Source organism: Corvus kubaryi, unplaced genomic scaffold (assembly GCF_017639235.1).
Source record: "Corvus kubaryi isolate FWS band 111438036 unplaced genomic scaffold, C.kubaryi_AGA036_p1.0 37308, whole genome shotgun sequence".
In the NCBI taxonomy this organism is placed as follows: domain Eukaryota; kingdom Metazoa; phylum Chordata; class Aves; order Passeriformes; family Corvidae; genus Corvus; species Corvus kubaryi.
Window position 1 is genome coordinate 23,000,072 of NW_024581096.1, and position 19,993 is coordinate 23,020,064.

The 19,993-nt window shown below is 34.7% G+C and overlaps 1 protein-coding gene across 4 annotated transcripts in view; it reads left to right on the forward strand.

Moving 5' to 3' along the window:
- AP3B1 (adaptor related protein complex 3 subunit beta 1) overlaps nucleotides 1–19,706 on the forward strand; it is a 158,328-nt gene extending 138,622 nt beyond the window's left edge. For 2 of the 4 annotated variants that reach the window (XM_042028880.1, XM_042028881.1), the window contains exons 25-27: nucleotides 939–1,036; nucleotides 6,180–6,318; nucleotides 18,941–19,706. In XM_042028880.1, the coding sequence (XP_041884814.1) occupies nucleotides 939–1,036; nucleotides 6,180–6,318; nucleotides 18,941–19,094 (391 nt within the window). In that variant the 3' untranslated portion in view covers nucleotides 19,095–19,706. Of the gene's footprint in view, nucleotides 1–938; nucleotides 1,037–2,135; nucleotides 2,173–3,042; nucleotides 4,500–6,179; nucleotides 6,319–18,940 lie in introns of those variants that run through there. The other 2 variants (XM_042028883.1, XM_042028882.1) reach the window with 2 other exon arrangements.
- The last annotated feature ends 287 nt before the right edge of the window (nucleotides 19,707–19,993 follow it).

The window sequence follows — 19,993 nt, forward strand, 5'->3', positions numbered from 1 at the left end:
ATATCACCAATCAATATATATTGGCTATTTGGTACACCAGCAAAAAAAAAAAAAAAAAAAAAAGAGAAGTGTTCTTTTCTAAAAATTTCTCAGGCTTTAAAGCATTAACAATGATTCCAACTGGATGTACTGATCCTGAATTGCTACGCAAATCCCTTATGGTACAGTTAGTCAATGAAACATAGCAGAGTGAATGTATCTTGAGTTTCTGTAGCCTTGAAGAAGTCTAAGACAAAATAGTTAGAAACTTAGAGAATTGAATGGATACTCAGAGGAAGTTCACTTTATGATACTTATTTCTTAAGGAGAAATGTGTAACATTTGATAGTGTTATGTTTCTAGTGATAGTATTATGTAACTCTGCCGTTAAGAAAACGGCCTCAAGTTCTACAGTTTTCCAGCATGCCTTTACATTAACCAGTATGCTGTGTGGTTTTGTTTAAATATACCAAATACTGTAAAATTGAAGTTATCAAAAATATTTCTTCTTTACTAATGTATTTTTTGTTTGGAATGTTTGTGGGGTTTTTTCAGACAGCATTATCCTTTTGTCTGAAATTATACCTTTCCTATCTTTAGCTGTATTTCTAGGACAGCTGTAGCTGGTGAAGGGACATGTAACAGTTCTTTTAAAGGATATATAAAATGCACAATAAATTGTTCTTTGCAAGCTTTTAGTTTGAGTGTGATGCTTTGTAGATTACGAATAAACATTGATATGAGTAAAAGTTAAATTTTCAGAAATACAAGACCATGCATACCATGTTTGTACTGGAGGAAATGGATCAGCTTTACTAATTACTAAGGTGGAAATCATACAGGTAGTTCTTACAGATTTTAAGACTTTTTAAAGATTTCACAGAAAAATTGGAGCTGATATGTATGTATTAATCTGTGTTGAAGCACTTGATTGATTATCTGTAATTTCTCTTTTCTAGCACAAAGGATGATCATTTCAATGTTAACATTCGACCCTCTGTTGGAGAGCTGCTCTTGCCTGTCACTATGTCAGAGAAAGATTTTAAGAAGGAGCAAGGTGAGAAATACTTCAGCAGCTTCAGTAAATATATTTGGATGGGAAGAGGGCTACATCCTTTCAGTTTCCAAGCATGGAGCAAGTGCTTCCAGTTGTAGGTGGTTGAGTTAGCCACTGTTAGTATTCAGTCTGACAATAATAAGTAGTTTAAAAATGTCTTAAAGAGGAGGTGCAGTGATATGATGCAGTCTTTAAAGAGTCAAAGCCCACCCTTTACCCTGAAACAGTCTTTTGGCTCAAAGAGTTTTGGCTTGCTGTCATGAAGTGTGAGTGCCTTTCCTACTAGCAGTAATGCAGAAACTTGGGATGCCAGCTCAAGGAAATAAACCATTTATACATTGGTATTGCATTGGTTTTTACTATTCTTTATTCCAATACTGATTTTAAATTCTATTCGTGTACCTGTTCCTCAGCAACTTTGAAGATGATTTTGATCTTTTCCGTTTTAAACACTTTATATATTAAAAGATACTCTTGATGGAATACTGTTTTAGAATGGTGACATGGTTTTTATACTTCTGCCTTCTACTAATATTGTGTCTTTAAAGAATGTAAGTCTTTGATGCTAGTCCAGACACAAACCCCCCATAAGAGCTTTTAGTGAGTTGAATATTTGATTCAAAATAATTAGAGAAAATTTTGCTTAGGTTTGACCATATGTTAAATGGAATAGTCAATACTGCTGTCCTTAATTTGGATATGATTCTTGGATATTTTAAAATATAAGTGGTTACATTTTGGATGCACTTAAAGATAGTAGTGTTTACTCATCTATCTCAATGTATGGGGATTTACATGTGTATGTCTCTTCACACTGAGATGAGAATATGCCCATGGGATCCTGTCTCGTTGTATAAGGCTCAGAAACTCAGTATATCCATCATGCAGTCAAGAGCACCAATGAGTAATGTTATGTACTATTAGTTATTGCTTTTGAGCATTTCTTGCTTTTGTGTTTTTGAGTTATTGAGAAAGTAGTTTAAATACTGTCTAGATCATTTGCAGTTAAGTTTATGGCTGCAGTGAAAAGTTAGGATTGTGCTTTGTTTTCATAACCAATTGATACTTATTTGCTGTTCTTACCCTTTGCTGGCTAAAGCCTGCCTTTCTGCTTTATACCTGCTCAGCAAACCAAGGTGAGTGATTGAACGAGGCTGTGGCACATTTGTTTTAAACTATTCCCTTCTAAAAATTGTAGCTGAGGCTGTAGTGAAAACAAGGCAAGTTACTGTGCTTCTTGCTTCCCTGTTTTTATGTTTGCTTGCTTTGTGATATTCTGATAGAGTTTTTGTATGCTTTACTGTGACTGAGGGCTTCTTTTCCTCCTGACTGGCCATACAGAACCATGAGCACATAGAAGAAGTGTACTTGGAGAATAGCTGTGGTCCTCTGTGGAGTTGTTGCCAAAATTCCTTTTTCTTCTGCCATTTTACTTCTATGGTTGTTGATTATTTGTCTGAATAAATCTGGCAGCTGTTTGCTATGTTTAATAGAGCAGAAAGGCTACTCTGAATAAAGCTATTTGAAAATTTGTTTATATGAAGTATTTGTAAATCCATGAAGGTCTCTTGGCATTTCTGTATCGCTTGCTCTGTCTTCCTGAATTCATTCTTTGATGCAGGACTTTGCAGGCTGGCAAATTTACCACAGGTTTAAAAACCTTTCCTATTGCATCTTTTCTCGTGTGGATATCAGCTGTATCAGAATATTCTTGGTAACAGAGGTCGCAATTCTACATTTTGCATAAGTATTTATTACAAAAATCTAGGAACAGGAAGCATATGGGAAGAATTAGTTTGTGTTCTTGCTGAATGAAAAATCAAAATTACAATAATAAATGCAGGGCAATTTAGAAGTTCGTATATATTACTCTGTTTTGTGTTTAACTTCAATTTGCCTGTATTCTTCAAATGAATCTGATTTATGTAACTTGTTTTTCACTTGTCATGCTTTGCTTTTTCTTTTCCTTTTTTTTTTTTTTTGGTTGGTTTTGAACATGTTTCAAGTCCTGTGCCTGGAGATGCCTGGTTTTATTTGTGACCAAAACAGATAGGTAAAAAATAATGAAGGAATGAGAGGAATATTAGAAATGCAAGGTAACACTGGGAGAGAATGAAAATATGTATGGGTTTTAAGGATTTTTACATCTAAATTGCATGTGTAACCTAATAAGAATGCTAAAGAGGAAATAGCTGGTATTTTACTGCTATGTAGAAGACAATTCATTGCTACACATCTTTACTCAATTACACTCTGCTGTTTTGCATTGTCTGTTACATTTGTATATGTCCATTTTCTTCCTGGTGGCACAAAGAGAGAGGATTAGACAGGTTATTGAATATTCATGGCTCTGAAAGTTATCTGGTGGTATAGTGGCAGAACCTCAAAAGCTGTTCTTGTCCACATGCTGTGCATGATATGCTTAGCTTTGCTACACCATCTCCCCTTTCCTTCCCTTCTGAGCTCAGGAATCCTCTGGTAAAGTAGTTCCCCAGAGCAGCAGCTGAGTTAGTGGTTGTTGTGATTGACAGTTTGGAATGAGTGGATAAAAATGGTATTGTCAAACACTCTTTACCTTTCTGCTCAAATACGTCTTCTGATCCATCAGGCCTCAGAATTTTATACCCTGTTTTACATCGCATCACCAAAAAAGGTCAAGTTGCCATAGCAGGGATTCTGAATGAGTGGAACATTTATTATTGGGAACACTATCCAAATTTCAACTTGTCTGTTGTTTTTAAAAATCAGTAGCAAAAGTTTCCTTCCCTCAGTTCAGAATAGGACTAGTCTGCTGGCTAACATACCTTGTTACCCATCACTGTAATTTTTCCAATTTAATTTTCTTTTATTATTTAAAATACGTACAGTTATTTCATCGTATCAGGTAGTTAACCCAGACTAATTGCTGCTTTGTGCTGGGGCTAGATTGTTCTTAGATTCTCACGTTTCAAGCAATATTAAACGTGTCATGTGATTGTTACAGCTGGATATTAATCAGAATTTTTATGATGGTGGTTTTAAAATAGGCAATTAAAACTACTTTAGGATTTTTTTTCTCTCAAGAAACATGTTTTAAAATAATTTCGTCAACGTTTTTTTAGAAGTGTATACCTGAATCACATTTAAAAAAACCAAATCAACAACAAAACCCAATCTTGGTTAAATAAACAGATAGTTTCCCTAATTTTGTTAAAATTATATATATAAAATTTGTTTTCCTAACAAGCAAGATGCTAATTCTTTAAATGGTTGGACATTTCCCATTTTCTGGCCATTGACTACCCCAAGCAATCATATTTGATGCTCCTTAATTAGAGTACCCTTTTTTATTTCCAGGTTCTTTTCCACCTCAGCAATCGAGACAATACATTTGCTTACCACGCTGCTCTCCTAAGTGTTCTTTTGCATGTAAATTAATCTTGATTCAGTTTACACTGTCATGCTGAGTGGTACAAATTGCCTATAACAATAAAACAGCATGAGTTAAAAATAAAGGGGGGTGAAAAAGCAGATTGAATGTGTGCCTTACTTGATAGGATGTTACTTTGCTTTATGCCAATACATTAGTCGACGATAATGAATCTTCTGTTCTGAAAAGCATGGTTTAGTTGATTTTTTTAATTTTACTTCAATGGAGCAGTACCTTGTCTTTTATAGAACAAGTTAGACAAACCATTAATGACAAGAGTGTTAAGGTTAAATATGAAGCAATGCATTCACTTCTCTGAGTGCTATCCATCTTTCCATTTACAGGAGCTTGACAAAAGTACTGGCTTTGTACAACATTTCCTTTAATTACATGCTGCGGGAAACAGGCTTTTAACATAAACATAGTTGCATTCATTTATTCAGCATTTGCTCTTCAATAGAGCTTAATGGAGAAGGTTTAAATCCTAAATAAGTACACACATCTCTCAGCAGTGTTATGTCAGTCCCCATGCTCTGCTTAAAAGCAGTTTTAGTCTGCGTATGTAGTTTGTAAAGCTTTTGCCTAATAGTTAAACAATTTGAAACAGAATTCTACTCCCAAGATAAATCTGATTGTTATAAAAGTTGTATGCTTATTTTTGTTCTCTTCAAAAATATCCTATTTTTTACGTATCAGCTGTTCCATTTTTACTTTCATATTTCTTATTCTGTGACAGCAGCACATTCCGGGCCATTAAAATGTTGGATTTATTGTTTTAATTGCTCTATTAAGCATCTTGGTACTACTGTTTCCTCTGGGTTCAAGCTGTATGTGCAGCCCTAAAACATTAGCCTTCTGAGACTTTTCCATTGTTTTCATTGTTAGTGTTGCTTCAGATGCTTCATATTTCTGCCTGAAGTACCGTGCTCCTTTGTTTGTCTGCATTTTCAGCTTCTGAACATACTGTAAAAAGGCACACACAGTATCAAGTTGTAGTTACTGTTGTGTTTTAATCAACATGAGCATCCAACAAATCATTCTTTTAAACAATGGATATTGATAGAAAAGTGTGAGTTTTGTTAAAATGTCCTTGAATGGCACATCCTTCATTACTTTTTCTTTGTCATATGTTTGGATATAATCCTGACATATCTGTTCCATTTCATAGAGATATTCAAAATATTTTACTCAAATGGTTTATCTTGATATTTTCGAGAGCTGGATACTAGCTGTATTGCCCAGTTTCTAATGTGCTGACTTTCTCTTAAATAACTAAATTGAACTAATTACTACTATCTGAATTTCAAGATAATTTTTAGCAACTGGATACGGATTATAATTAAATCTATGATTAAAAGATTATAATGGGTCTTTGTATATAGTTTTACTTAAGCTGGACCTTTCCAAATCAGTCTTACTTAGTATTTAATTTCTGCGTTTGCGTTCTTCTTTTAAGTTAAGCTTCTTATGAGAAAGAACTACCTTGGTTTCACAGTTGCATTAGTATCACACATATCATTGTTCCGCTATTACTAATTTGTTTCTGATAATAGGTCATTGCAAGTAAGACATTAAACTAAGGTAATTATGTGAGTTCTTATAAAATTTTTTTCTGAATAAATTACTTCACTTTTAATGCAATTTTTTTTTTGTTTAGATGTCTACTATTTTGGTTTAATGCTTAATAAGCAAGCAAATTTTAAAGTATTCATAATGAAATACTTAATGTTTCAGGAATGCTGACAGGAATGAATGAGACATCTGCTACAATAGCTGTTGCTCCAGAGAACTCTACTAGACTTGTAATAATTGAGAGGGTAGTGAAAGCGGCAAACCTGGGTGTAGTCCCTTCTGGTCAAGATAATATACACAGGTAAGATTATCTGTTATTCAGAGTAGGACCATCTTTTAATATTAATTTGTTAGTCCAAAATTCATCAACATTTGATAGTATTAGGGAAAATTTTACTATCCATACCTTTAAGGCAGAAGGTGCCCAATTATATTGCAGTGTATAATCCTAAGCAGATAGTAACTTGAGCCTAAGTGCTCTGCAGCTCATTATTTGAATGTATATAGAAATGTCTAGACTTTACTGTACACAGTTAGAGGAAATTGTCCTTCCCTTGTTTTGTTTCAAAGGGAAGAGGTAGCCTTTTAAGGCACAGTACTTGAAAGAAGCTTTTGGTGGGGGAGGTTAACATTTTTCTGTGTTTCCCATAATAAGCAGCCTGCTCCAGTTGTATCACCTGTGAGAAGCAATGTGTTTTCTTACATTATTTTCTGAAGTTCCTATATATATCTGCAAGCAAAACCAGTTATCAGCCACGAAAGTCATTGGCCCTGTCAAATTTCCAGTTGTCACTTGCTGATTAATCAGTTTCATCCAAATACTGTTGATACAGAATGTCAGTGGAATTGATACAATTGTTGGTTAATGACAGGTTTTAATGTGATTGACTCAGAATATTTAGTCCTGTGAATCTGTATGGCATCTCACTTGTGACAGGAACAAACAGGTTAACCTGGTCTTGAAATAAGAAAATGACTACATCTCTCTTACCATCTACTAAAACTGTTCACTAAATTCTGAATTACCTCTAGTTACCTGAATTTTGATATTCAATAAGAGCAAAGTATCATCTTTGAAAGAAAAGAACAGTGCTTTTCTTTGAAATTTTGCTGACTGAGATGGCTGTTTGAAATGGTGAGAATGCTGTAGCCTACACAAGACTAATAACCTGATATTTCTCTTTGTTGGATGTAGTCTCTTTTGCATTGCTGGGCATGTGTATTGCATTGCATTAACATTAACCCAGCTGGATTTTCCTATGTATTTGATACGGTTAATGATAAAATTCTGTTTCACCATAAAAACATGGCACAGCTAGTGTGATTGCACTGAAATGATTGTCACTGTTGACACCTGATCCTCCATGAAAGAGTCCTCATTTGTTGCATCCCTGAGGGATCTGTATAGCCTGTGTTCTTAATGTCAATTCAAAGATTAGGTGACGGTGTCAATCAAGAGAGACTGAAGTGTCTGCACTATACAGGTGCTCTCCATCTTTACCCTATCTATCACATGAGAATTAACACATAGGGATGGATTGTTTTGTTGACTGAGTCTCAAAAAGGCTCGCTAAAATAATAGCCCAGTTCCTAGCTCAGCCACAGGTTTCCTGGTTGTAGATAAGTTTCTAATTTGATGCTGTTTTCTTTTGCTCTTTCGGTTTCTTTTAAAGGAAGTTTTCTACAAAAGAGTCTATACCAACACTAAATAAATTGAAGATGTGCTTACTGTTGGGTTAAGGCATGTTCGGGTCAAGCTGAAGTATTCAGAGTACTTCAGAGCATCCTGAAATCTTCTTTGATTATTTAGATTTAAAATACAGTGTTTTCAGTCTGCCACAATAGTTATAGAATAGACCATAGAATAATCCATCAAGAAAAAAAATGGTATATAACAACTTAAGTGGCCTATGAGAAGTGTCCAGCAGTTGATAAGCATTTAGGAAATAGTCTTTGTTTGCTTCACCATAAGTAACTGCAGTTCACGGATATCATGTAGTCGTAATTCCACCTAGATTTTACTGAGAACAGAAGCAGGAACATTACCTAGTTGATACTGCGATGAACCTGTTCATCTTTTAAACAGTGATGCTTTATCATTAAAGTAAATCCTAGATTCACATGAATTAATATTTGAGATAGATATTAGATAATTAATCCTTTCAAAATGCTGAAAAAAATTCCTGAAATAGTTTATATATATATATATATATATATATATATATATGTATCTAAAGTATACATATGTTTGGATTAAATGAACTCTGCCGTGAGAAGAAACAAAAATGAAATGTCTTCTGGCAGAAGTCTCATGGATGCAAGAACTGTGACTTTTATTTATGTGAAATGCAATTTCAGGATAATAAAATAAGCAGTCACCTTTTATCTTCTCTAAACAGTTACAGATTCAATAAAAATACATTATAAGTGAATTTTCTAAGTTTTTTATCGGATTGCCATTTGTCTTGTTTTATTGCAAGTGATACCGGAGAAAAAAATTACATCCAAGAACTTTTAGCTCATTGTGCTGTTCTGTGAGGACTGCTTCAGCTGACTTCTTGGAAGAGCCTAGTACATACCTTTTTACACAGCAAAAGGAGTACTGTTGTTTGGTATTCTGCGCTGTGCAGCATAAATTATATTAACTTATTAGTTGGTCATCCCCAACTTGAGTATTACTGCTTAATGATGGCTAATGCCAAAAAATTTGTATTGCCTGGTAATGCAATATACTCATTCAAAATGAAATTGTACGGTTTAATACAAGTGCAAGAGTATCTAATGGACATGAACAGGTGTGTTTCATGGTTTCTTTCAGTCTAAACAAATTCACATTCATGCTGAAGATGCTGTCATGCTGGTGGAACCCAATTACTGGTCCTTAAATTAATAACCCTATTAGGACTTTATTTTTGCACCACATAAAAATACTTAGAGCGAATATACTGAAGATTTGAAAGTAAATACTTGAAATAAATATCAACAGAGTAGCATATAGTCATCAAAGAAAAATAAAATAAGTGAAAACAAATGTCAACTACATTAGCTATATATCTGAGACTATCATAATATAGCAACACTTTCTTACATCATTTCTTTTCTGTCATTACCATGTGGCTACTAAATTTGTATACTTAGTTACAATGTAATAATTTAATTGTTAAATGAGAGTAGTAAAAAATGCCAGGTGACGTAGTTGATTCTACTTTAAACTCTCATTTCTGACCTGTTTTATTTGAAGTGATAGCTGCAAAAATTTTGAACTCAACAGCCCATCTATATCTATATCTATGTCTATATATCAGAGCACAGAGTTGCAGGTTACTGTTTATATATTTGAAAAATAAATTTGCTATACTATTTTACTTCCTTTAGAATAGTTACCTGATCTTCAACAGAATTTATTCAAGGGCCTAGATTATGGGGCCTTGTAAGACTACATGCAATGCTTTTGCATGCTCTTAATAGGATTTAACTATTTTATGTATTGATCTGTCTTGCTTTTGCTATTAAGTGGAAACATTATGTAAATTTTAAAAGGCTTGTACTAGAAGCAAGAATGTGAAATTTCAAAAGAGAAATTTTCTTGAATAGGAAATGTGTCTTCTTAAATATGAAAACTTCAGAAAAAAGAGTCCTTTGTTTTCTTAAAATATTTTTTCACAGGAGTGATTAGAGTAATTGTTGGAATATCCGTAGCTCTTCTAATGTTTTGAGAACTGTTACTTGGTGTTGATAAAGTGATTTCAGAGAGAGTCAGCTAAGGCACCAAGCTTCTGTCTTTTGGTTCAGACCACATCCAGGGGCACCATTTGAATATCTGAAGACAAAGACACTGAAAGAAAACTATTTGTTCCTGCAGGGAATGAAATCACTCTGAATAACTACCTTTAGAGACCAAGTACTTTTCAGTTGAAATATGCCTGCTGTTTGTTGTCAGTGGGGAAAGTCTACTAGAAATTTTTCCATCTTCAAGATAAGAGGGTACATAATGGAGGACATTTATTCCCTCAAAGTTGATGCTTCTATAGACCATTACTTGAGCTCCTGTTCTCTACTTGGGCAATAACATTCATTGCTTTAGATACAACAACAACAACAACAAAATCCAGGCTGTTCTATTTCAAAATATGATGAGATGAAGACATTACTCAGTTCAAGATTTTCAGTCATATTCTATTTCACTGACACAAGCCTTATTGACCCAGCTTTTCATGCTAGTGTTACTTTCAAGATGTGTTGCTTATTCTTCTCAGATGAATATTCTAAAAGTTCCTCAGGTCTCTTTCTCCTTTATTCATTTTCAGCTCCTATAAGGATAGGTAGTAATCATATGCTTCACTTTGAATATAGCAAAAGATAACAGATGGTGATAGAATGAAAAGTCTAGTTGCAGACTTTAATCTTTAAAGACTTGAATGCTCTTATAATCTTCTAAAAAATGTCAAAATATCATCTACTGTTATGGAAGACCCTATACATGAAGGAGAGGTGTTTCAGGCTAAATTGGCTTAGGAAAAAAAGTGATGGAAATGCACATAGGAGGTGTTTTTTCCTGCTACCAACAAAATATGGTGCAAAGCTTTAAAAGTGTTGGCAAGTAGCATACAGCAGAAAAATCTGTTCAGAGCTGTGACCATAAACTGGATTTACTTCTTCACTCTCATTTTTATACTTGTGTGCTTCCATTGACGTCATAGTATAATGTGTAAAGGGATGGAGAATCAGGCTGTCTTCAACTACCTACCTCTCTACCTTCTACTTCCCAAAGCATTTCTTAAATGGGATGAATTGTACTACAGAATATTATTTCCCTCAATGACTGTGGCTCTAAAATTGATGCAAGATAGACCATCTTTTCCACTTTTTTCATTCTTAAAGACTACCTATGCATTGCCCAATCAGTCAGTGAGATTAAACTCTGAGGCCAGCAGGGTGGTTATGAAGAATGAAGTTTAGTCAACCTCAACTTATTTAATAGTCCATTGCACTAGTCTGTTGCTGCTGTTGTATTCTGGAAGGAATCCACAATTGCAAACAGGAAGTAGCAGGATTAGAAAGTGAGCATGGTGTCATATGCACATCTCCATTCTACAGTTCATCAGGATGGCTGTAACCACTGACCTGCACTCTGAGACACACGACAGCTTTAATTTCAGTCCTCAAATTTAACATGGTCAATTCTGTCATTTCAACAACCCAGTATGGGACAATCTGAGGTTTTGGAGAAAATCAAATCTCTTGACAACGAAGCTCTAAAGTGCTTCAGAGTAGCCATTTCACATTTTTAAATGGTGATTTTAACATCCTCTCCATTACAGTCATGAAAGCGGTGATGCTGATAGTCATCTCTTTTTTCTAGACATCACCAGGACTTGTAGAGGGAGGATTCTCATCTCATCTTAGTGTGTTATTGTAGTAGACACCTAAATTAGCAGCAAGCAAGCTAAGTTTTAAACAAGAAGCATGAAACAGCACTTATGCTCATTGCTGGGGCAGGTCTAACGAGCTCAAGCACAGCAGTGCATGCAGTGACTGTGCAGCTTCTGTGACCTACATTTTTAAGGACACTTCACTGAACCACTTAGATATGGTAGTTTGTTCAGAGCTTGCTGTATGCCATTGCTTAGTGTACCCTTAACTATCTGATTTCATAAATAAGCGATTACTGAACAAGATGTAAAATACTGTCCACCTGTCTTGTGGAGGCTTATATTGCTATCCTTCAGCAAAATCAGAAACATACTGTGTAAATCATGTATTATGACAGTAAACACATTGCAGTGGGTGAGAATTCATATTCTGAATAGTATGAAAACAGCAAGACCAAGTAGAGAAACTTGCATAAAATGCTTAAAATACAGAAATCCAAGGACCTGTGTTTCACTAGCCTTTATTTCTCACCCCATGCATCAGCCTGACAGTCTGGTTGTATTCACCCCTTTTTATCATTTTGCAACCTGTCATGTCCCATTTATAGTATATTGGCAGACTGATTCTCAAAGGAAAGAGGGTTTTGTTTACAGACAATTTTGATTATCAGAGAATGTTGTGCTTAGTAATCAGTTATCCTCCCTGCATCTTTTTAATCCAGCAACACTTAATGTGGGGAGAAAAGGTATGCAGTTGTGCATGTGTGTAGGTACATTTGTATTGAATCAAACTCCACCTAAAGGGGTCCACGTGGAAAATTTTTCTGTGTATGTCATCTTCCAACTTGTGCTACATTTGGAGAATTCTCAGGTAGGAAGTTAGTGATCACATAACTAACAACTGCATTTGCTTCCAGCATGTCTGCTGTAAAGGAGAATACCCATCTATTGAGGATAAACACCGTGTATAAATTTCTGAGAAACATAAATTCTTTATAGTTATTCACTTGAATCCAAAAATATGTTCTCAGTAGCTGATAAACAGGTCTATAAATCCACAAAGACCTTTTTTAAGGCTGTTCCTGCTCTGTGTGCAAACACACCTTTTCTAAGGTTTTTTTTACTAAGCAGTTAGCCTGTTGGAGAGCTCCAAGGAAGTGAAATCCACCTCTGCTCCTGCAAAGTAGCTCTTTTGATGCAGTTACCTGGACTGTTTTGCTTCTGTGGTTCCTTAGCTGTGGGGCTCAGTCTTCTTCTTCTACTCTTCCAGAAAGCTTCACTGGGTAGCTGAGTAAATAAACTTGTAATAGTCATGCAGCTTTGATTTTGCTTCCTAATTTCTCAAGTAGGAATTAATTAGAGAGCTAAATACCCTAGGCAAAACAGCTTCTCTGGTAGTCTTTACCTGCAGGAGATGGAATTTTAAATGGAATAGTATATCCATGTCCACAGTTATTTCAGCCTTCATTTTAGCCAGAAGTTGTAAACTCTTAAAGTTTTCTTGATATATGATGGAAGTAGTTCTTGCTTTCTGTTTTGAGGGGTTTGGTTTTGTTTCCTTAAAAAAAAAAAAATCCCGACTAGGCTAACCATTTATATTTCTTTTAACAGGCAGGACTAGAAGACTTTCTGGTTAGTAATTATTCTTAGGTTAATATTTTTATTAATAGAGGAAAAGAAAGCTGAATTTTATAAACATGAAAGTATTCATTCCATAGTTCCTCATATTACTCTTCCTATTGTAATTATTCCTTAATCAAATCATAATCAAATTCTTAATCAAATCCTAATGTTCCAAAACCTTGAAATTTTCTCTCTGCTAAGAAAAGAGCCCTGTATATTTCATATATTACCATCATATGAAGATTTTGATTAACTGGTACAAAATACTTGATCAAGAGAATGCCTTCACACAGAATCATTTTAATGCCCTTAACACTCTAGTTATATTTTTGTATTTAAAGAGCTTAGGTGCAAATTGCAAAATATTAAAATAACTTCAAGAAATTAAATTTGATCTTAATATTAAAAGTATATGAGTGAGTCATTTTAGGTATGTGGTTCATCAAAATAGATTGTTCTAGCCTGGCTTATTTGTTGTCCACTAGAGGACAGCACTGCTTTTGTATCTGAATGCTGTAAAGTGATAAATATGTGCAGCATTTTCTTTGAAAAACAAACAGGAACCTTTTGAGCCAGTTATTTAAACAGAAAATGCTTAACACTTAAAGAACTAACTGAGCAGAAGAATATCTTTGATTGTGAAGATCTCTGAGCATGTTTAATATTTTAATATCTTTCTATAAGGTAATCTACTTTCTTGGAATTAAATAATTTTCCTGCAAATTAAAATTTATAGCCTGTTTTAAAAATGGACTGAGTATAATTCTCAAGCATGTATCATATTAAATGCCAAATTCTATAGAAAAAAAAAAGAGTAAAGTATATGAGAAAACAAAATAGATTGAGTATTACAATTAGAATTTTCTAGGTGGGAGGACCAAATATTTTGATTCAAGCTTTTATCTCATTGGAATTTTAGAGAGGAGATATAAATACCTACATAAAAAACGCTGATATTTTTAAACTAATGATAAATTTGGAAGATGATAAAAAGTTCATGCAGCATCTTTTCGAACATGTGGAGTACTGCTATGTATTGGACAGGAAGTTCAGATGGCTGGCACTTCTGCCTTTTTGTTAGAGGTACAGTGCAGCTGCTTACTGGAAACTGAGGACAGAATCAAAATCTATTTTATCAATACAGATAAACATGGCAAAAATATGTACATTTGATTGCAAATTATTTTACAATTTTATTGTTTTATACCCCTGAAAAAATAGATAATGTTGGAAAATAGTTTCATTATTGTAATGAATTAGGTATTTTGAACAATTTATTCAAAGATAGTGTTAAAATCGCATTTAACAGACTGGAAAAAAGAAAGTCTAATTATCATCATATGATTTTTAAGGTAAATATTAATCAAATTTTATTAGTAGTAATCAATGTCAAAATCACCAGATTAAGATCCTGCATTTAGTGGATATATTTGTGCTTACAGTTTTATTATTAGGCTTCCTCTATCCCCAGGTCAGAACTAATACCAAATACTTCATTTTTGTATTCTAAGACTTACTCAGAGAATGAATACAAGTAAATCAGTAATTCAACCAATTTTTAGATGAAATCTTAATTATAAAGTCAAATCTGTACATAGCAGAGCAAGAGGAAGATTCAGAGTACTGAAACTATAAGTGTAAGTATCTTTGTCGTCCAGTTAACGTGCTGGAAGGTCCTTTGTAGTTACTCATTCTTATTTTTACAAATTGAGGACTAATTCGCAGCAGTAATTTTTTTTTTCCCCTTTGAATATATTCATTGCATAACTTGATTACACATTTGTCAGCTTTGGACTAATTATTTTTCTACGGCTAGGGCAGGGCATTGCATCTTCTGATTGTCTTCCATACTAATAGGATTCTGTCTGCTTCAGCAGGCAGTAATTGAAGGCTTCATGTACAAGATTTAAAGAAAGAGCAGAGGAAAAAAAAGTTTTAGCCTCCATGGGCCATTGTCACTGTTTGTGGTAAGCAGTAGAAGAGAAAAAGAAGAGAATTTAGCTTGAATAGAAAAGTCAAAGAGGAAGAAAAGGACCGGACAGGAGAGAGTGTGTTTTAATGCTGTTGAATTATGCGTTACAAACCCTGCTCTGCTGTTAATATCCCGATAGTGAGTGTTCAGGTGTAAATTTACTTTCTCAAATGTTGAATTTTAAAGAGCAGATTTTAAGTGAGTTAGTCTGCTTCTGTATATTCACTGCCATGAAATTTTCATAACCTTTCCTCATAAAAATGCATCTCCTTATAGTGTAGCTGTATTTTGTCTACAAAAAAAGAGAAAATTACTGCCAGTCTGTATTTAGGCTAGTCATCATTGCAAAGTCAGTGTTTGACAAATGCTGTCACATTGTAGCATCTGATACTCTGTGTTTTCTCTTTATGTCAGCTACATACCAAATTTTTCTGTATGGTTACCATGAACAAATCTTATTTTCATGGGAGGTGACCAAGACTATGTACTTGATTTTTAACTCTTGAAAGACCAAGTCTTTCTAAAAATATACAGTACTTCATTGATATTGAATTTTATTCTTAATGTGTATTTCCTTACCCACTGACAGGTACTCTATTTTTGTAAAAATAATGTATGAACTCCTTCTCTCTGTTTCTGCATGTCACATATGCTTAGAATATTTAACATTCTTTCTAAAAAAAAAGAATTGTTAACATTCAGAATATGCAAATATTTCTCACGTCGTTTTGTTTCTAATCTGCCTTGATTTTATTAAATGGGAAAAATATTAGCAGCTGTAAATGTTCCTGAATATTTTAATGATGTAAAATCAGGTTTAGAATCAATATTACCACAGAATTAAATACTCCATCATAGCAGAAACAGCCATCTTGAAACTACTGGAAAATACTTGGTTCTGTTTTCTGGATGTATTCTCATTTGCTTTGTTTTGGGGAGGTTTTTTTGGGGTTTTGGTTTTTTTGTATTTACTGATGCATCCTTTGTTGTAACAGAATCATGCTCATAATATAGTGTCTTATGTTAAGAGTTGTCCACAGGACAAATTCTTTCTTTTAGACCTGCAATCAATCAATTTACATCCTAGATTTAAATGTACCACAGTGCATTTTTCAAGACTTATTAAAGTCAATGATTTCTCGTTGGTTTACTGTCTTTTTTGGTTTAGTTTGGTTTGGGGATTTTTGTTTGGTTTTAATTCAAATTCTAACTGTTAAGGTTTTAAGTATCAACTTCCAGAAAAAGTGAAAAATTATTACCGACCTCATGGGGAAAATCAAAGTTTCTCACTAAGAGTGAACACGTTATTAGTGATTCATTTGTTGCTGCTGAGAGATTTTTCCAGTGGTTTTCTAGGCTTTTCTAGGTATTTAGTTGAGCACAACACATGTTTTAGAAAATCCGCAAGGGTTTCTGGTAAAAGTTAGCATATAAATGCAGTGGTGTGTATTTAGTTGAAAAAACAGCTATTAACCAAATCCTTTAATGACAGTATATTTGAAACATCTAAATAACTGACCTATCAGTTTTACTGCTAGTGCCTGCTGCTTCATCCTGTTATAACTGTATTTAGTTTTACAGATTATACAAGTGTATTTGTCACTCCCCTTAGAAACTACATTATATTCCCTATTCTAAGGAACAGATTTTGGTCTCCAGTGTTCAAAAGCAGCTGTAAACCCGAAGTTCAAAAGCAGCTGTTAACCCACTGTGTGGTTCTCTTCTATACATGCTTTTTTAATGGTGAAATAAGTCTTCCTGTTTTGGTCTAATTCTTCCTTCACCTAGCAATTCCAGATCTTATACCAGTGACCATTGATAGAAGCTGATTAGCTGTTGCTAGTTATGTGTATTAACACTTTGTGTAAAATTATCTGAGTATCCGGCCCTTTGCATCTTGCAAAACACATGCAAATTCACATTTTATTGATTTTATGTGGTTTGTTCAGGGGTATGGAAAAGTGCTATTGATCCCCTAAGTGATTTTGCAAATTCACATGTAAAAATATCAGCACAAAACTCATCTCTCGTGCTTTGGACCACCTTGGTTTTCCCAGAATGCTGACTTTGTATCACTTTCAGCTTTTGATAAAAGAGGGTAAAATCAAGCCTCGGGGCTATGAAGCACAGCAGGAGTGTCAACTAGCAACCTATTTATGTGCATACTCAGAGATAATCTGCTTCTGTGTTGTCCCAAGACACAACTGTTAAGTAAATAAAGTGACTAATAAGACTATTGTTTCTATAATTATCCCCTTGTCGAAGTCAACAAGAGAAATAGTCATCTTCTACATTGCAGCATAAATAGATGAAATCATTGATGTAACTAGCTAAGTAGGTAATTTTTGTACTAGTAATATCGTTTTATAACCTTCTGTTAAAAAGAGAGGTCTTTGAATGTATCTGTAATCCAGACAAAAGAAATAGATTGACCTGTGATGGATGACATTAGAAAAGTGCCCCATGTTTCCTTAATTAGTATAATGTATTATGAGATTTTGATATGCTTTGTTTAAAAAGAAAAAAAAAGACAGAAATTACTTCTTGTTTAAAGAGAACTTGCTTCCTGCTTAAGTGGCTAATATTTTAATTATGTCTGGAGTGAAGTTTTTTGAGTATCTCCTGATAAACTCCCTCCTTTATGTTGATGGTAATTAAACAGATCCCCAAGGGCTTGGGTAGGCGCTTTGCAAGGCCCATGCTGATTGTCAGACAGGAGACGCTGACCAGTTGGTTTGCTCTTGAATAGCCCACAGCGTGCTGTCAGCGCAGCAGTTTGATTTTTCTGTATTGTGAGCTGTTGTCAGGGCTAACTGGGTCCTATTGTGACTGAAGATGTTGCGCAAATTGAGGCAGATGGCTCTGATTCAGACACGTGTCATTCAGAAAGAGGAGAGGAGATTGGCCCTGCAAAGTGGGGTCAGACGGGGTCACAGACCTGCTCCACACTTGTTAGTGTTTTCAAAAGCCCATGTGCAGCAACTTTGTTGTTGAGAAGTAACCAACGGGGGAGGGGGGGGGGGAAGCATGTTGTGCTCCTTGTGGAGGATGGAAAGATGGACGCTGTTGCCATCCTCTTGCTTCCTGTCTCTTGGGCCTGGCTCTGCACACAGAATGAATTAACAGGATTGGCAGAAGTTCATTGTGCCTAAAATGGCTTTTCAGTCAATTGTGGTGCTTAAAAGGCTAGTTTTGCTTTTAATTCCATGTAATTAGTGGGTTCTTCATGTCTTGGAATTTAGTAATGGTGCATTAGTCCTAACTTTTGTCTATCTGATTGGTTGGTAGCTTTTTATTTCCTTTGTAGGATTTTTTATAATTATAATATGCTTTAAAATACTGGCAACATTTTTATGATTCTGGAGATAAATTCACCAATAGAATAAACCAGTGTCTTCCTGTTACTCTCATTTCTAACTGATTGTTTTGTATGTTTATAAATTTGACTAGTTTTAGTTTGAATTAATTTCTCAGATTGCAGGAGGAGACACATTTCAGAAAGTACAGGAAGTTTGGCTTTTTTTATGTGTTCTACTACATTTAACATAGTTGTATTGTCTTTGGGGCACCAAATAATGGAAATCCTTGGAAAATTCTATACAGCTGTAGTCAGGTTGTCAGTGTGCATGAATACGGTAGATGAACTGAAGAATCAGTATTTAGATTAAGAAATTATTTAAATAAAATTTAGTTTGTACTACTAAATACAAAATTTTGCATGATACTTCTTTGTCCTTCTAAAATGCAAAAATATTTACGCAATGCTGCACAAATTATGTTTGAAGAATTTATGGGAGGTTTTATGGTTTATCCCCTGAAATGCATTAATGAATTTAGAAGTATTTTATTGTATTTGAGTTCATTTAACTCTTGCAGAAAGAAACGCTAGCAGTCTTTGACCTTAAGATCCTCAGTGATTTTTCTCTTTTCTTTTTTATTTTTCCCTTTCTCTCCAGGTTTGCAGCTAAGACTGTGCACAGTGGGTCACTGATGCTAGTCACAGTGGAGCTGAAGGAGAGCTCTACAGCACATCTCATCATAAACACTGAGAAAACTGTGATTGGTTCTGTTCTGCTGCGGGAGCTGAAGCCTGTCCTGTCCCAGGGGTAACCTGCTTACATCTGGACTTCAGAATCTGGCACACAACAAAAGTGCCTGGCATCCACTACTGCTGCCTTTCATTTATAATAATAGCCCTTCCATCTGGCAGAGGGGAAAGAATACACTCTTGACATTCTTGTCTTCTGCTTTAGAATGCTAGTGCGTATCTATCATGTGTGCAAGTCCTTTCCTTTTTTTCTGCTTGCTAACCAAAGAACATATATTTTACTGTCAGTTATCTGCACTTTTAAATGTGTTTCCCATTTGTTCTACCCTAGTCCTTCCCTATCTCTTCCCTTCCCCCACTACCTTCCTTCCCCATCAGTGTTCCCCCCCCGCCCCCATTATAGTGGACAAATACTAGGTAATAAAGTTCAAGGGAAATCACACTGCTTGAAAACTGACTTCAAATGGTAGGTGGGTTCCAGCAACATACACAACAAGTATGTGGTTCAGAGAGAATTTGTGGTGAAAGTGTAAAAACACTGTAGGTACAGCAAAATGATGTCTGTTTTCTAGAAATGCCTGTGAACCTGAGCTCATCTATTGAGAACATTGTTCCTACCTACTGTCATTTTCTCAATTATTTTGTTAAGATGCTAATAAAGTAGTGCCTATGAACAGAGGCTCCCTCTTTCTTGTTTAGGTAGAAAATTGATAACAGACATGCCAGTATTGTATATACCTGGTTAACAAATGAGGTGGACACTACATATGCATCAACAAACTGTTCTTGTGAAAGTAGCCAGTGTTTGTGCTCCTATGATAATTGTCTGCTATATGATTACATTTTTGTTAATACCAGCAACTGCCTATCTTCAAACTGGCCTACTCATAAAATACTGATTGATTGTTCAAATGAGTATTAAATGAAATACTGATTATTAGACTATTGTGACAAATACTGT